At 40.0% G+C, this 18,505-nt stretch overlaps 1 protein-coding gene across 4 annotated transcripts in view; it reads right to left on the bottom strand.

Annotated features, from left to right (window-relative positions):
• TSPAN4 (tetraspanin 4) overlaps positions 1–18,505 on the bottom strand; it is a 465,016-nt gene that overhangs the window by 244,455 nt on the left and 202,056 nt on the right. The window contains exon 1 of one of the 4 annotated variants that reach the window (XM_065635455.1): positions 11,773–11,843. The exons of the other annotated variants lie outside the window; for them this stretch is intronic. Within the exon in view, the coding sequence (XP_065491527.1) occupies positions 11,773–11,839 (67 nt within the window). The 5' untranslated portion in view covers positions 11,840–11,843. Of the gene's footprint in view, positions 1–11,772; positions 11,844–18,505 lie in introns of those variants that run through there. 4 annotated transcript variants of the gene reach the window in all.

Below are 18,505 nucleotides of genomic sequence, written 5' to 3'. Positions count from 1 at the left end.
TTTAGCAGCTGCTTTTTGCTCCTACCCTCATTCCCCGATTCTCCCTTCCATCTCAGTCCACTGGGGTCTTTTGGACTCTTTGCTGAATATTCAGCTCAGATAGAGGAATCAAACCAAGTTTTAATCAAGCATTCAAATCACTGCAGGTAGGCTCATTCGACAGCTTCAATAACCAAGAACTCTTGTGACAAAAGCCACCGACGCATGAAACTCACATATGCTGTGCAAAAGCTGAAGTACTAATGCAACACAATCATCAGGGACTCTCCACAGAAGACTACTAACTATACTGTGCAGATAAACTTACTATTAATAACTCCAATGCACCTCAAGAGACACTAAACCAGGGAGGAAGAAGGGGGATGGTACAGAAAATTTCCCAGAAGCCCAAGGTCAATACCTCTTTTCTGTATGCATGAGTGAGTCTCACTGAACTGATTCTTGGAACCACCATCTTCTTTTCAAGCTATGCGAATAGCTCTTCTCGGCACTGCTGTCCTGCATCTAAGTAGTCCATCTTCCAGTCATACTCTGGATCTTCAGATCCTCAGATCTTCTGCGTTTAGCCAAGAGGCACAAAAGCTAAAGATGACCAAGAGATAGCAACCATGTGGAACAACTTGGATGAATAAGCAAGCTGGTGCTGAGCCGTGACAGCACAGTAACACCAGAGCCAAGTTCACTGTTCTGGAGATCTAAATCTTTCTGATCTGAATGAAGAAACAAAGTTGTTCTCACATGACAAAAATCTGAAAACAGGTGCCACATGGAAATATTGTCACACAAAAAAGTATTTTCAGTTTCAGGCAAAAGCCTAACTGTTTCTCTAGTCTGAACTTAATGTTGGGGATGCCTCCCCCATTTGGGAAGAGGTGGTATACAACTGGCTTGCTAAGGAGTTAATTTTCCAAAGTACTAAGCACTGACACAACTCACTCTCTCTCTTTGATGTCCACAAGAATTTTACTGCCAACTTCAGTGCAAAAAGAGTTTGCACAATAACAGATGCACTTAAAAATTACACCTGGAGAGATTTGTTACAGAAATATGAAGACTGCTATAATGCAGTCTGAACAGAAATATATGGGTGCTAGCAGCAGAAGAAACGTAAGGAGGAAGTGTCAAAAGAAGGGCCTGTATTGCTAACAAAAACCACACCAAAGTTGTGGCAGTCACATCCACCACTCCTATCCTCCTTAGCCCATGAGGAAAATAGGCCTGGGTGGCAACCTGGTCTAAGATTTATGGAAGATGGAGTAAGCAATGCTCTGCAGCAAAGCACCACCCTTCAACCACTGTTGAATCCTAAAGGCCACAAAATATCTGTCCAAAAACATGCTTGTCACATCAGGAAGAACCCCAGAGACTTGACATCTGGCATCCTTTTTCCTCCATGCCACACACAAGTGATCCTTGCCAGACCACTTGGATGTACCTCTCCTGGTGGGCATGCGGGCATAAGTATACAGATGAATGAAATCTATGGCAAAATGAGTGTCAGCAGGCAAACCCAATGTATTTGATTTTTTTTTAAAATAAATACTACTTTCACCTTCCATAAGATCTCCCACTTAATTTTGTCTTGCTGATTTCCCTACACACGCGCAATTTGTGTGATACTCAGCCCCTGACTGTAGCAGAAGATGAGCCTATTGAAGTTTCCTTCATAATTTAAACTCTTCTGCTTGTCCCCACTATATTCATAGCACTGCATAATTCTCAGAGTTGCTCAGGCCACAGACCCTGTAGGTTATCCTAAGTGGGAAACTCATCCATTAAAAGCTACTGCAATACTTCATGTGAATACCTATGTTTACAGCTCAGGTATTACGGACTGAACATTTAGTCCAAGGAGGTTAATGGGACAGACTACTGTATAGCAATTGACAAGCTATTTATACTAACACTTACCTTATTACAGCCATGGTTGAAAAAAGGTTTTCTCCATTTAGGGGAAAAGGGAAATCCTTCCAAATCTAATGGCACTTTGAGGCATCTTAAAGTAATTTTTCTATTTTATAGGAAGATGCTGGTGCCAACATGTCACTCCTGTTCTTCATTTATGATAAAATAGAAATTACAGTTGGACAGTTAATGAACCACTTCTATATGCCACGCAAAGGAGAGATGCTGCAGGCCAAACAACTTAGTGTCTGAGTCTGTTGAAAAAAAAGGGCTTTGTAATTCGTAGAGTTAAAAATATTTTTTCAAAAATCTACACTAACAGTAAGACCAGACCTTGAAATTTTTATCTGAAATAGGCTGTTTGACAAATATAAGGCATCTCCCAGCCCAGTCTCTGCTAACAAACATTGAGCAGAGAAATTGTATCCAGCTTGTGTTGGAATGATATATTTCCTCTTCCCACTTTCTTTTCTTGACAAGATTAGTTTCCCTGGGATGAAGGGAAAAGAGAAGCATGTGGCATTGATGCATGAAGTCCTGGTTCTGTGATAAGCAAAGATTGCAAACCCACCACGCTGAATCCTGCCAAACATCTGCTCATGTGAACTAGATAATGGGACTTTCTGTTGGTTGAGTTGTTTATTTAAATTATACCAGGGAAATGAATTTACATCTGTGAATTCTTCTTTCCTTCCTGCATTTCAAATTGTTTATGCTATTTTATTTGGCCATAAATTCCACTTAGAAGGAAAAGAAAGCTCCCCAAACTCTGTGAGTATTCACATGCAATCTGATGTATGATTAGATTGAAACTCAATGAGAATCTTAAGAAGAATTTGTAACACATACAACACTTGAAAAGATGAACTTCTGTAAAGCTAAGATTCTACCAGTGAATGGATAAAACCTGTCCCACCTTGTGAATGGGATGAGCTTACCATTAAGGATACTGTTACCTGCCTTAATGAGACACCCTAGCATTTGATACGTGGTGAGAAGACATTAAGATGTAGATCCTTTTTTTGAGTTCAATTTAGTCATTAGTAGAACTTGGGGGAAGAATGGTATATACAAGCACAATGCTATTAAACACAAGACCAACATGTTTGAAGCTCTAAACAGCCTTCATAAAGAATGCTCCACTTTCAGCAAATGATTAGTGCCTTCTTGCTCCTCTGCCAAAAGAAGGTGCTCTCTCATTTACATTCTTTATGGAAAACACCATTTTGAGATTGGACTCCTGGGTCCAAAATCCCAGCTACAGGCCACATCAGGAAAAAAAAACTTTCTCCTGAAAAAACAACAGACTATTATCACTTAGGTGAGCATCAAGCCACCTCAAACTACTTAAAAGTACAAAGAAATGAGGAAGCCAAAGTTTATTCTAAGAGGGATTCTGTGCTTCAAACACAGTCAGAACTTCACCACAAAAATGAAAATACAACTTTTCTAAAATATTGAACAAACTAGAATTCAAATCTTTGTTTCATAAATCCAAGTTATTGTGCTTATAGCCCTGTCACTTTAGGGCATGAAAATATCAATAAACCAAACGATTTCCATACATATTACCCAGACTTCCCAATTTCAAATGGGACCAAGAAAGGTTATACAAATGACAAGGAAAATAACATTGCACTGGCATCACTGTAGAATTTAGAAAAAGTTTGGCTATGAACAGCAATTAAAGTGAGTTATAGGCTTTAAATCTGGTGCCTTAGACTAAGTTGATTCCTAATTCAGCTATGGCCTTGCACAGAGAGTGTGGTAGAATCACAAGGTGATACTGTTTACATATTTTCTGTGAAGTACAATCTAGTCACTGCATGGCTTACCAATAAACCATCATACTGCAGGTCCTGAGCTCTTAATTGCATTACTGTATACATGCCTGAGCTTTTCGTGCCATGAAACACTTGTGAGACCTCACTGTTTCATGGTCACTTTTGTCCTACTATCCGGCTTAAGTTGTTCCCTGCTTGGCATTCTCCGACCTACCCAGCATCGCTATTCTGCCACCAAGCATGTTTAGCTCAAGCTAAACTTCTCAGATGTTTCACTGCTACTCTTTTCTGTGCATAAAAGCATTGATGTAAGGAAAAGGCACCTCAGCTCTCTTTTCCATAACAGAGATGCTTCTTATGTGTGTGGCTGCATGTCGAGAGGGACAGCTCTCCAGCTGTCTCCAGCTGTCTCTCCCAGCTCCTAAACTTGTGTCTGTTTTAGCATTATATTCTATAATATCTTGGGTTTGAGCACTGTATACTTCTAACCCAAGGGATTGTCTGTGTATGTACATGGCTCCATTCATGCTTGCATGTTCCATCCTCATTTCCATTCTTGCTGATGGTAATACCTATTTCTAGCAATTTGTTGTTGTTAATTCGTTCATTGTCTGCTTTGCACCATTTTCCTTTCCTGTAGCTTAGCTCTCTGCTTATGTTTCCACCACTTGTGCCATAGAACAACAGTTCTTAGCCACTAGCACATGTGCTCGTGGGGTTTGTTTGCTACAGCTCCAGGCTCCCTCCTCCCAAACTTGGCTACTTCCTATCCAGCTACACATATGCAAACTCCTCATTTCCACTGGTTCAGACAGACATAGAATCTCAGTAAATCTTGCTGCTCACCAGCAAGTAGCATCAACAGCTACAGGTAGTAAGGCCAAAAACTTGGTGAGGTAGGCTGGTACAGTTGCCCATGTGCTGCTTTTAAAGCAGCATGTGCTGCTTTTAAAAACACCTGCCAAAGGAGGAATGCAAATGTCCAGCCTCTGCTGATGGCATGACTAAGTTGGCAGCATTTCAACTGGAAAAAAATCCCTATTCACTTCTCATCCCTGTTCTTCCTGCAAGTGTATTCCACCCCACTTACCAGATGGTTGCCTTTGCCCTGAACTTGCGCTCCCAGCTTCTGCTGATGCAAGGTGTCCCACATTCGCTCCCCGTCACAAGCCTTGGAGAGAACACTCTTTGTATTTTACACTTAATCCTCAACAAAGTAGAGTTGAAAAGTCCACCTTTCCAGCTTGTTTGTCAGCATAGCCTCTTTCCCCTCCCATAGAGTACACAGTTCTTCACACCACCTCCCACAGCAATAAAAAAGAAAGGCTTTAGCGTTTCTCAGCAATCACATTAACTTTGATGAATTGTCTGGCAGTGGCACCTGCTGCTAAGGATAGAGATGTACAAGATGAACTAAAAGGCATTTCTTCATAAAACAGATGATATTGCTGCTGATATGTCACTGTAAAAATACGTATTTTTCCTCTCATCTGACCAATGATTTTTCCTTTGGCATAGGCATCAATAAAATAGCTTTGGGGGATGAACAACTTCAAATAAATTTGCAGAAATCCTGGTAATGAAACAGAGAATATAAGGAAGAATTTCCTTATGTTTCACTGAGAGAAGCTGTTCCTCATTTTGAGTGGAAATTTGCTGTATTTAAAACATCATTAAATACAGCTCCAGGAAAAAAAAGAAAACAAACAACCTGACATGTATTTCACAATAATAACTTGAGTTTTATTACAACTGAGTTGTGCTCTGTGGCTACCAACCCGTTCAAATGGAAACACATACACATTCAAATTATTAGTTCAATATCAGGAAGGCAAATTCTTCTGCAGGGAAATTCCATTTCAGCAAAGCAGATGAAAAGTTCAGAAGGAATTAGCGTGCACCAAGTACGACATCCTGCAGAAAACATCTCCCATTCCAGTTGGGACTTCAAAAATAACTACAGTAGAATAGCCATTAGAATATTCATTATAAGGTATATGCGACAGTCAATATATATTGCAGACTCTGAGGGCATATCTGTCACTTCCACAAGGACTATCAAGGAAGTTAAAAGTGCTGCATAAAAATGATTTTTTTTTTTTTTTTTTTTTTTTTTTTTGGTTTTTTATTTTATTAACCTTCTGAGTGAATTTTTTTAAGGTGGGCACATGACAGCACCATAATAGGGCAGCTATTCAGTTCCTCATCTGACTGCTTTGGCTGTTCAGAATACACAAAGCAACTGCAAAGCTGCTCTCAAAACAGGTTGGGAATTTTCCAGGATCCGGCACATTCTGTCCCCGACAGAATCATTCTGGTATAAATGGTCCCAAATGGATATAGGGGCTGCTAACAGCGGGGATAGGCAAGGAGAGGCAGGCTGGACACTGGAGGGTGTGCTGTTCAGGTGTCTTGAGTCAAGTAGTCTGTGATAAGATCCCATTACAGGTACTAATTCAGAAAGCATTAATTTAATTTAGCTTGCAGGCTGCTCTAAGTTCTGCAAAGGATAAAAATTCCTTCTGTGCCACATCAGTTTTGGCTATAGTTACACCAGCTGATCATAACCAAGGGCCTTCCTACCCAAGACCTCTGCAGGATGTGCACTAGGACTGGACTTCCATATGGCTCATAAGAACGTTCACACTTACATTAAATAGGATTTTAAATTTATTTCTAAAAAATGAGAGAAACTAACCACTAAATAAGAGGTTTCTAAGCTATGCATTATTGGCCAATGTCTAGATAAGTTGTGTTAATGCTTTGCCCTGGTGTAGTAATTTTTTGTCATGCCTACAAAGTACAACCTCTTTTGAAACTTTTGCTGCATTTTAATTCAGAAGACTTATAAAATTATTTGGGAATAATCTGCAGTGAAATCTGCTGAAGAAATGTTAAAGTGATGTTTTCTTTTTTCAATTTCCATTTGAGGAATCTCTTTTTCAGGGTCTGTACATTATGGTATGCTTTTGCTTTGTCTTGAAAGGTTTGATGTTAGAAAAACAGGGCAGAGGATCTTGAGACAACATCTAGAAAGACACTAACAAAGTTTTGAGGAAGATTTTGCAAGTATACTATTTTTCAAGTTGAAATTATGATTTCCAAACATTACTCCAGGCCAACTAAAACTGCCCTGAAATGCAGCCAACCCTCAAAGGACTCTTGCCTCCTATAGCTTTGTTCCAGACTTGTAAAGGTATTTTTAGCTTCCTAATAAAAGAGCTAAGTACCACAACACCTTTCCAAATCCAAACTCCAGTCTTTTTGGCTACTGATCAAGGAATTGTGCTCTAAAACTAGAAGAGAGTCTTCCATATCAGTGTACAACTTATTGGGTACAAAATGGCTTGCATTTTGTTGGTCTAATGACTTCTTATGTGGACATTACTCTGCCTGATTTCCATTTTGTTATCAATCTGCGCCCTGTCAAGAATATTCCCTGTAACAATATGCTCCAGCAGGTTGACCCATAAGACCCTATTCTATAACAGGCTGAACATGACCAGAGGTGCTTAGCTCTCGTTATGGCTTTTCCTGGCCTTGCGTTCTTTCACCAGACAGCCTCTGCCATTGTAGTCAATCCTCTTCTGTTAACACTTTGAATTGTTTGCCTCACAGGTAAAATTCATTGCTTACTCTTGTTAACACAGTGGGTTTAGTATTGGCAGAGGAAAGCTGATAGGCAGAAAAGCACCAAGAGTCTGCTGCTTGCATGCCACCTCCCGGTGTATCAATCCCACATAGTCATGTCCTCACAACACATAATCCTAACAGAGTGGCAGCATGTCAGCTACACAAATTATTTTAGGATCATTCATAATATCATCCTGCTAAAGACAGGGCAATTTTGTGAGAGAAAAAAATGACACATAGCATTTATGAAGTTTTTACCTCACCTTACCTCTTGGCTATTTGCAATTCCTCCTACAAGCTGTGCCAAGCTTTGTACTCAGAAATGTCTCTCACGACGGGGCTTCCTAAGTTAACCTTAACAGCAAAGACTTGATACTCCACAGCACAGTTCTGTCTGGAAATAATTGAGGAAGCACATGCCCTGAAATTCCCAATGAAGACATAAGAATGCCCGATGCCTGGGATTAAATTTTTGCTGCCTCTTCCCACTTCACCCCAGCTGTTCCACTGTGCTTCTCGGATTGAAGTGGGAGTGCTGACAGAATACTTCTCAGATGGGAACAGAAGTCATCCTGGTCAGGGCTCTTCTCAGATCCTGACAGGCAAAAGGCTATTTTAAATGTGTTGACTATCAGGCATGTGGATGCCTCCACATGCCATGCATCACAGACTGGAGAAAGAGAAAACCCTCCTTCAATAAATTTTTGACCCAGCTCTCCATTCAAACTCTGACAGATCCCACTTGCAGGTCCTAAGAGTATAAGAACAGGGCACAAACATAGCTATAGCCTCTGTGATATACAATCCCAGCCTCCAGTAACATGTGCCTCATGAAATTCCTGAGCTGGAACTGGTATATTTATGTCTAAATGCTTTTGACAGATCTGGTGGCATAATATTGTCTAATTGCTTTCTGCACCCAACACATCTAAAAGCAGTAAGTTCCTCAGGTTAACTAAACATGGTGTGGAAAAGTCCTTCCCTGTTTTGCATTTACCACTTGACAATTCAAGTGGCTCTCCTACAGCTTTTGTACCATGAGAAACTGAGAATAACCAGTCATTCCTGAGTCATGTCTCTACACTGTTTATAACTGCCGAAAAATTACATGTACACCCAACTCCTTCCCTCTGCCCAGCTACTATTATCTATAATAGCATCAGTCTAGCCGTAAGAACAGGTACTCTGGGAGACACTGAACACATTGTCTGCCGCAGAGGATAAACGACATTTGTTTCCAACTCAAAGCATATAATCGTGCAGAATTACAGAATCACAGAATTGGGAGAGACTTGAAAAGACCACATGGATGACAGCGGAACAGGTCTATGTCACCCCAGACAGACATTTACTTCATCTATTAACAAACCTGAATCTTCTATTCTGTGATTGAAGCCTATTACTTCTTACCCTACACCTAAAAAGAAGAGCTATTCTCTTCCTCTCTCCAGCAGCCATTTACATGTTTGAAAAATGCTGTTAAACATCCTTCTCGTCTCTTCTTTACTGAAGAACTCCAATTAATGTAATCTTCCCTTTAGATTTTTTTCACCTTGATCATTCTCAATGCACTTGTATCAAATTGTCCAGTTGATCCACATCTTTCAACTGCAGCTCCCAGAATCTGAACTATGTCCCAGCCAAGACGGTACTGTGCCAAGGAGATGGCTCATTTCACAGGTCTCATTGGTGATACGTTCTGGTTTTGCATTGCATGATGGCTTTGCCTTTTGAAGCAACACAGCATTCCTGACTTAAATTTGCCCTGTGAACCAAAATAACCCCCAGATCTTCTCTTACAGTCCTATTTGTAGTTATGTAGTTGAATATTTCTCAAGTGAAATATATTGTACTTATTCATTTTTTTCAGGCTGTATCTCCAATTTGTCAACATCATTTCGGCTCCCAAATGCATCTTCTCTACTTCCCGCCCCCTCAGAAAACCAAATCAGGACTGAACATTACTTGTAACAAAGTACACAGGGATGTAAAAACTTTGAGATTCTAAAAGAGTAATTTTTGAATTGAGCTATGAATCAGGGTCTGAACTACATTCCAAATAGCTCCCTCTTAGTATCACAGGTGCAGCTCATCTCTAATGAGGTTTCACAGGATAATTAAATCTGGACAGCTTGGGCTAACATGCAAATCTTCAGTTATTCACCTTTGCTGACAATTCTGGCAGATAGTTTGAAGTGTTGTAATTCCTAACACAAAGGCTGCATAATGTCTAGGACCACTGATTGAATATTTGAGATACCTCTCATTGCTTTATCCACAGTAGGTGAAAATGGCATTAGGTAAAGTGCTGCAGTTAGAAAGGACTTTCTCATGTTCTTGTTATTTTAGGCAGCTCCGTTATTGGTACATTACATGAACAGTTTTGCCCTGTCACTTTTTTAAAATACCCATTCAACTATTTCTGCACAGTGCTGATGACTAACCTAATGTCCTGCAATGGATTTCTAACTCTTACTGGACCTCCCCAATGGAGAACATACAGTGAGGCCAGCACACAGGACACGGGTAGGCAAGATTACAACATCTATTCGTGTCCTCGGACTTCATACAACTCTTGGAACATCCTTTGAACTATCCACAGTCCATATTCACCCTCTGTAAAACAGCATTAGTGAGAAGAACACAAAACTCTGTTTCAGAAGTGGGATGGGCTTCCCAGGGCTGATGCATTGGCAGTTAATTTGACAGCTCTGAAGGGGTAAAGATGGCATTATCACTTATATTTGTGATAAGTAGATTTTATTCTCATAATGCCCCTGTTGTAAAAATGTCCTCATTATATAGACTGGGAACTGAAAAGCAAGGAAATTAGGTGACTCAATTCCATAAAAAAGGCTGAAATAGAATCCAGGTCCTGCACCTAAGCCCAGTGCCTTGCACTCTAAGATGTCTCAAGTAAAGTAAAACAAGATAGATTTAAAAATACCTGATGTTTGCTAATCATCCTATAACTGTACCTAACACCTCACTAACTTAGCTTGCAGCATGGAACTACCTCGACTTCTACAGTTTTACTCCTCATCTTTGTAAAGTGAGAAACATATTGCCCTAAGCTGTTTTGCCACATGAGATTTCCCAAATTCACTTTGGTTAGCTGTTACATATCAGCCTCACAATGTGCGAGCTGTATGAGAAAGCAGTATCCTCTAGTCTGAATATCAGTAATGTTCTGGGAAGTAAGCTGTGCCAGCGCACTGGAAGAGAAAAAAATGAGATGCAAACAGCTTTGGAAGTTGGTTTGCTAAAGCAAGATCACCGGTACACAGCACCATGCTAAGCTATCAGGCTCTTCTAACGCAAACCCATCCAGCAGTACCTGGGGACAGCACAGCTGTCGGTGCCTGTGTTATGTGTGAGGTGCCAGCAAAGCAAAAGGCAGGTGTCTGCAGCCATGCCAGGCATGGAGGAGTCACACAGAGCAGATCAGCACAAGCAGATACACTGAGAGTGTCAGAAAAGCGTGTGCAGCTGCATCCCAGGGCCTAGAAAGACACACATGAATGCACTTGAACACTGTGCCTGGCTGCGAGGTTACCATGTGTGGATTTGCACAGTTTTGCCCTGGGCACTAATGGAACAGACAGTCTGCACACACAGCTGGCATGGGTACTCCTAGCAACACAAAATCCAGCAGCTCACTCTGGATGGAGGATCATACAGTTATTCAATTCACAGGGCATGCAAAAAACTGCAGGAATATCAATTTCTTGAGGTCCTACTAGCAATGTCCTGAAGGATACATATTTAAAATGTCTGAGGGACAACAACCACCACTAAATACTTGTGTTTACTGCTTTCAAAGGTAATGTTGGTCACAAAAACTTTGGCACCATCCTAGAAACACCTCCAACAAAAAGTACTGAATGTAAGTACAGAATTTACTCTTTCATGAAATTGTGCCACCTCTTAAGACACTGGAAATAATGATCTTAACTCTGTCAAATCAGGATTCAAACCTGCATGGATCTCATGCTGCAACACTGACAGAGTCTGAAGTTTTAGAGTGATCTTTGAGTTAACCATCCATGTTTTACGTGCAATTTTTAAAAAGTACTATTGCTGGAAGGCTTTGAAAGACTACTGTATCTAGATATATATCTATATATCCAAATTTCCAGGAATTTCCAGGCTGGAAAATTTCTGGAAAAAAACCTGCCACGCAAAAGTCAAGTACAAACACTCACAGAAAACAGCATTCAGGTGGGAATGAGCAGCATGCCCTTCCAATCAAAATATATCATCCCAGGTCTCTGGAAGTTTGTAAGGTGTGAACCTGCAAGTACCTGTGAAACTGAATTCACACAGAACAAAAACTTTTTAAAAGTTGTCTTTGGTTTAGTGGGAAATTTTGCACAGTTCAGTAATTTTTAATTATTCACACTCAAGTAATTACACTGCTACTGGAAATCAAAATATTAATGTACAGTACCTTGCGGAGAGTGTACAAGCAACACAAGTCCTTCCCAGAGTATCAGCGGCGCTGGGCTCGGGCTCATCTCAGCTGGCTGCTCCCCTCCTGTGCTGGTCTGCAGAGCTCTCGCAGCTGGGCTCACACAGACCGAGAGCTGAGCCCTGATTCATGATTCCAGGCTCCAGCCATGGAATGCAGCCATTGAAAACCCAGAACTATTTTTGCCCCTGAGCAGCCGCAGCACTTCTGCCCCATAAAGACTTCTAAAGCTAATGCCTTACCCTAAACACACACGAACCCTGAACCTAACCAACTAAGATGCATGGTTCCCTGGCATTCAGTGGGGTTTTTAAACTGCATGGTTGCTATCAACAGGACAAAGCAGCTCAGCCCCTGGCATTATTGTCAGCTCTCAGAAGTCAGACATTTGATCCCAGTTGTCAAAATTAGAAATTCCTCAGAAATGCTTTACTCCAGGAGATAAGATTAGCTCAGAGCAATGACTGTCTATACAGTTTGTCTATACCATCAATCCCAGCCTGCATTTAACAAATATGTAATAACATCTTCAGCTAACTCACAGACTGCAGACACAAATAAAAATCAATACACATTGAACAAAATCAGTATGTTTTAAGGGAAACCACAAAGCCAAGGCAACCCCCACAAAAATTCACAAAACAAACAATAATGGCTTTTAATATAGAATATCCAGAAATATGGAATTGTCTTGAATAAATAATTAGCAACGAATCAGAGCTAGACAGCTGAACTTACTTTTCAAGATTACACAGAGAACACTGACCACTAGAAACTTTTACAACTGTGCTGTCTTGAACCTATGGGATTCTATGAGTGTACTTCAGAATAAAGAAAGCAATCTGGTCTTACTGTGCAGGAATAAATAACAACAATAAAGAACTAATCAGATTTTTGCATAATCAACTATCATCAACACAATAGACAAGCACTTTGGTAGAGAACAGTCCACAAGCGAGGGCATAGCTGGGCATACATTAAGGGTCCAAATACCTAAGAACCATCAGACTCACTGACTTAACTTGCTCATATGTTGCTTTAGACAATGAAAAATAACTGCAGGCATTGCTCAGAAATACATGGTTAAAACACAAGAATCATGACGCAAAACTGACAGAACGACCAACAACAGTCAATTATTAGTTTTTAACCTGTGGAAGCATGTGGAGGCTTAGGTAAGAATTAAGAGCTCAACAGTATCACATCTTATATTAAAAAATGGTGCGTCCAGTCTAGAGTTTGTAGGATGTTGAAAGAAATAGAGTGCAAAAGGTGTGACTGCCAAGTTCACAGGAAGACAGTTACAATCACCATTTAGCAGTAGATGCCATAACCTACTTCCTAGTGAGTTTTAGGGGCAGCAACCCCTATAAGGTCCCTTCAAAGAGCAGCTGCAATGGAACCTATTGTACACATGTATACCTAGAGTAATCTTAATGCTACATGTAACTTAAAGACAAATTCTTGACCAGATATATCCAAAGCTGTGGCAACTGGCATTCTGGAGATAACCCATCAACGAAAAAGTAATGGAATAATTACAGGAATATTTCTCAGATCACTCACAACTGGGTACCACTGGCATCATGCAGGCTGATTCTGCAGCTTTGAAGGATCTGACCCTTTTAAGCAAGACCTTGTGCTGGGAATCTATCCTTTGCTGTTTCATACTCACGGTGAGTCTTTTAAGAAATGTAGAGAGAGCACAAGGAAAACAGCAATGAAGGAGACCCCTTGGGGAATGAGACAGCTATAGTTAGAGTGTGTAGAAGAACATGAAATACCTTAAGCAGGCCAGATCTGACATCAATGACCTAAAGCTCAAAATAGGTGTTAAACAAATAAAGGAGCAATGCAAGCTTGTAATGTCCAGAAGGCTGAGCCACTTTAGCCTAGCGCTGTGGTAAGTAAAGCAGAAGAAATGCTGTTGCTGTGAATTCATGTCTCTATAAGAGATTATTCTCAGTGAACACCCTTCTGCTATTTCTGCAATAGGCTGACTCTCCAGAAGTCTCTTTCATTTGCAGTGAGACACCAGAAACTCCATCAGCTACAAAAAGCCAAGAGAGATTAAGTCTAGCTAACAAAAACCCTGTGCAAGTAGCTTCACAGTTCCTATCCCTTTTCACCTAAGAATTACAAAGTACATGTTTCCTACCTGCTAAATTATTACCAGTTCAAGAAAAGACAATGCCTCAAATTATTTGGTCTCACAAATAATAGAAAGTGTAAAAGACTGGTATAAAGCCCATTTCTGTCCAGGAGAATATTTAAGGTTCTCCTTGCGTAGTACCAAATAGAATTCAAAGGAAAAAAAAAAAAACAACACCCTATACTAATAGAAACTTGAGGCTGTCTGATAATACCTTCTGCTTTTAATGCCTTATTCAGCAAGCTTTAAACTTTTCAAAACCCAGAATTTTTCAAAAACCATGAATTTTTAACCAGGCTCCTTTGGAGACTGGCAACACCAGATAGGAAACTATTCACCATTCTCCCTGCTGAACTCACTGCTTCACATAGTGATGTTGAGGGATGGTCAGAGGCATGTCTAAAACTGGGAGCAGCAATACAAGGCCATTTGTGAGGGCCTCAACATTTGCTGATTCGTTTCTAAATGAAGAGTTTAAAATACATATTTACATACTTGCTTTTAAACCAATGGTTCCCCCTCTGTCTTTGATTTTATGCCACATGGAAGTGGCTTGAAATCAATGGTCAAAAAGAACATCAACAACAACAAACTCTACACAAAGCGCACAAACGGTTTCCAGGTATCAAAAGAAGAAATCACTTAAAGTAATTAGCAGTCACCATGACAATTACCAAAGAGGCTTTAATATAAAAGAATGGAGGAAGGAAAGGAAACAAATGAAAAATGTAGCAATTTAGGATGTCAAGTTCCAACAAGTTTTACAGGTTTTGTTCTCCCAGAAAATCCACACTACTCATCTCATTTTTTAGAATTATCACTGTGCAAGGCACCTTTAAAGACATTTTCAGGCATAATGAAGAAATCCCAAATCACTTTTTCATAAAGATACTATATGCTTATAGGAGAAGAACTATAATGAAACTATCAATCATTGGTGTTAAACAGCCCATGCAACTAAAGACGAACAGAAAAAAGAATGTGAAAACAATTCATCAACTCTATAGTTTCAATTTTCAGGGAAAATATAAAATTATTATAAATGACAGGTATAATGCAGAAACTCAGAGGCATCTCCAGGTCTTTCTGTTACTCTTCAAGAAGTACAGCCAGGCTGTGGATCCTGCTTATACAGAAAGTGAAGGGAATGACCTGACAGCTGATATGATTGCTGCCACTTTCTAGCACCACTCTGGAGAGATTGCACAGGAAGGAAAAGATCACTAAAAAGGAGGTGTATTTCTAGCTTAGATCCAAAGCTAACTGCCTGATAAACCTTTTGCAATTGTATGCAGACAGAAACCAAACATGAAAAGACACCCACAAACATGCATTTCTTTCCTTTTCCTCAGCAGACTCAAATGCTAGTAATCACAAATACTTATCATCACTATCTATCCAAAATGCACCTGTATGAGAGAGACAAACACCAGAACAGCTACCAAGAGCCAAGTTTGCAATCACAGTGTAGAACAGTCGCTAACAGCAGGCTTAATCTGTGTTCATGTCATTGCGACATTACTCCCAGCGCCGTAAGACGTCTTACCCACTTCACAGGGCTCAGATGTTTACAGAACGAACCCCACTCAGGAGGTAGAGGCCAAGAACTGATCCACCTGCACTAATGCAACTCCAGACTGCAAACAAGGAAAAGCTCAAGTTGTGACATTTGCACTTACTCCTGTTTCAAAGAGGAAAACTGGAAGTAGTATCTCCCAGCTTTTGCTTAGGGATTGAACTGGTGCAGCCATATTGCTTGATGGCTTCTAAGTTCAGTCAGGAAACTCAGGAATTATCATCATATCTTCTTTATTTTACCACTTCCTAAATTATTTGCTCTGAGCTACTGTTGAAAAAGGATACTGTGCTAATGTTGCTCTGACTGAAAAATGCCTTCCTTCATGAAGACAACACCTTGCAACACAGCTCTTTGATACATAAATTACCTTAATATATTGCCAAAAAGAGGTGCAACTATTGAAACGGAATGTGCCTGTAATATTAAGGGCACTCATTTTTATGTACAAAAGAATTATCTGTCAATGAAATGAGGGCATGCGTGTGGTGCTGTTGCATGTGTTAGCAGGAAAGCCACACACAAACCAAATTCCCTGCAACAGTAAAATGTCAAATCAGCAACAGAAGATGTCAACATTTTAAATTCAGTACTGAAACCCACCTCCTCTGTATTTACCTTTAATTTTGGCTTATTTTCTTGTTATATGTGATTTGTCAGATGATGCAAAATGCATCAAATCAGGGGTTTCTTTCAGAAATTCTTGTAGATAATACTCTCACTAAATTCTTTCTTAGATCACGGCTTGGTTTTTCCATCTTCATTTCTTCCCTAATCCCCTCTCTTTATTTCACTCTCCTATAGCAAGAGCTAAAATGTGAGCAACCTCTGTAAAAATATATACAAATAAGGGGTGTCATAGCACCTACTGAAAAAAAAAGAATCATCTCCTGTGTTACTACATTTATGTAACTGCTACTAGTCCAGTTCCTTAGAATGCAAATTGGGAGGAAATTTGGGACCAAATATAATCATAAAAAGACAGTAAGATAAATGTTCAGCATTTTAACTTTTCTAAATGGAATCACACATTCTGCATTCAACAGAAAATGAACAAACAAAAAAAATTACTCTTCTCCCTCAGGTAGTTCAGTTTTGAATAGCACACATAAAAATGTTATTCAGCTTGTATGACTTGTAGCAGGTGCCTTCCTTACCATAAAGTCTCCTTTTACAATTATCAGTGGCTATGCTAAAACATTTTTCAGCACTTCCAAGCTTTCTAGTGAGGACAATTAAGAAAGTGATATAATTCTTGTATTTCTGTGAATCAGTCATCGATTCAGTGTAGCATTTCCATACGTCAACTGTTCCCCAGGTAAATCCATTAGAACATTCCATATTTACCCAGGGCTACCACACATATGGGAGTCCTAACCATATCCAGCATGTACAGTAAGTAGAGTAGCATTTATTTTTCAGACTAGGCTAGAAGACCAAGGACAGCTGTTACTGTGTTAGCTCAAAGCTGCCACTTTTTTGTGGCTTATCAGCTATGTTTCTAAAACAGGACAGCTGACACCCTCAGTTCTGACCAAAGGGTACCAGAGCAGTAGCTAGTGCAAGATGTTCTTATCTGGGAAAGCTAAATGGTTTATGTACAGCATAGCCATAGGGATCAGTAACTGGAGCTGTGACCAAAGGAGACAGCTGAGCCTTGATTATCTACAGCAGGACATCTTCTATCTGATGGGTCAAATCTGGAAAGGCTATCTCTCCAAGGGGGTAGGTTGGATCCCACCAGTTTCTCAGCAGCACGCAATGTTATACTTACTACCCAAGAATGAAATCTGAGAGACATATCTAACAGTCAGCAGGACTCTGCAAACATCTCATCACCTGGAGGTGGGATTCAAGACAGATCCAATAGCAGTTTAGGTGATCAGACGGACAGCACTTACCTGAAGACACCAGATCCATGGAAAGGGCAGCTAGTGGGAGAGGCAGATATTGGAAGGAGTACCTAAAGGTTAATGTCACTGCATGTACACCACGGGGTTATAGGGCATGACAGCCTTACCTAGGCATACACTGTAGCTACTAGCAAAACAACATCTAAAATGCTATTCTGACATATATGTATGTACATGCTCTTGTCTTCCAGGTGTTCACCACCTGCATCAAAGTGTTCTTAGGAGACAATTTCTGAAAGTGCTCATATCATTATTACTGTCCACCATTTCTTTTTCCCTGAAGCTTACTGGTTCTCAGAGACTATCTGTTCTCTCTAAGTGTTTCAGTTGATTTACTAAAACATAGCACACTGCCCTGTAAATCTTCCCTCAGCTATGTCTTTAGACCGCTGAAGCTACCAAAGGTAAGGTGTAAGTAGTAAATACTATTACTAACATAGGGATTGCAAAGGCATTGCTTACCTATCTTATGTATAGGCTTTGGCAATGCCACTGACTAACAGGCAATAAATTACACATTCAGTTTCTTTAGCTTGTGAAGTCATACACCTTCTCTGGAGAAAATACATCATTTTCACAGGAGTTCAGAAAATACTTTATTATTATTATCATTTTTTCATAAAAGTAATCTTCATAGAAGGCTATAGACTCAGAAAGGTGCTTCAGCATATACTTAACTAAGCAACTGAATAGCCCCGTCTCATACACAACCCTGCAAAACAAGAGGTAAGAATCAAGGGGCTCTCTGTTCCTGTCTGATGAGGCAAGCTAAAGCTATGCTGCATTTTTTCCTCAGCCGAGACACCCAAAGATAAAAAGCAAGCTATTTCCTGGTACACCGACTAACTGCAAGTGGGAATGCTCCTATAGATCGAATTTCTTTCTTTAGTATGAGATAAGCAAGGAACCTCTATTGAGTGTTAGCAGTCCACTACTTCTGGGGTGTCCTGCATACTCAGCAACATGCTCTCTACAGTTACAAAGATCATGATGTCACTTCGGGTTCTGTGCAGTTCTTAGCCTCAGGAGAAATTAATTATTCTTCTCCTTTTACTTCAGAATACACAAAAA

Source organism: Caloenas nicobarica, chromosome 5, assembly GCF_036013445.1.
Source record: "Caloenas nicobarica isolate bCalNic1 chromosome 5, bCalNic1.hap1, whole genome shotgun sequence".
In the NCBI taxonomy this organism is placed as follows: Eukaryota; Metazoa; Chordata; class Aves; order Columbiformes; family Columbidae; genus Caloenas; species Caloenas nicobarica.
This window is presented reverse-complemented; position numbering and strand designations above follow the sequence as displayed.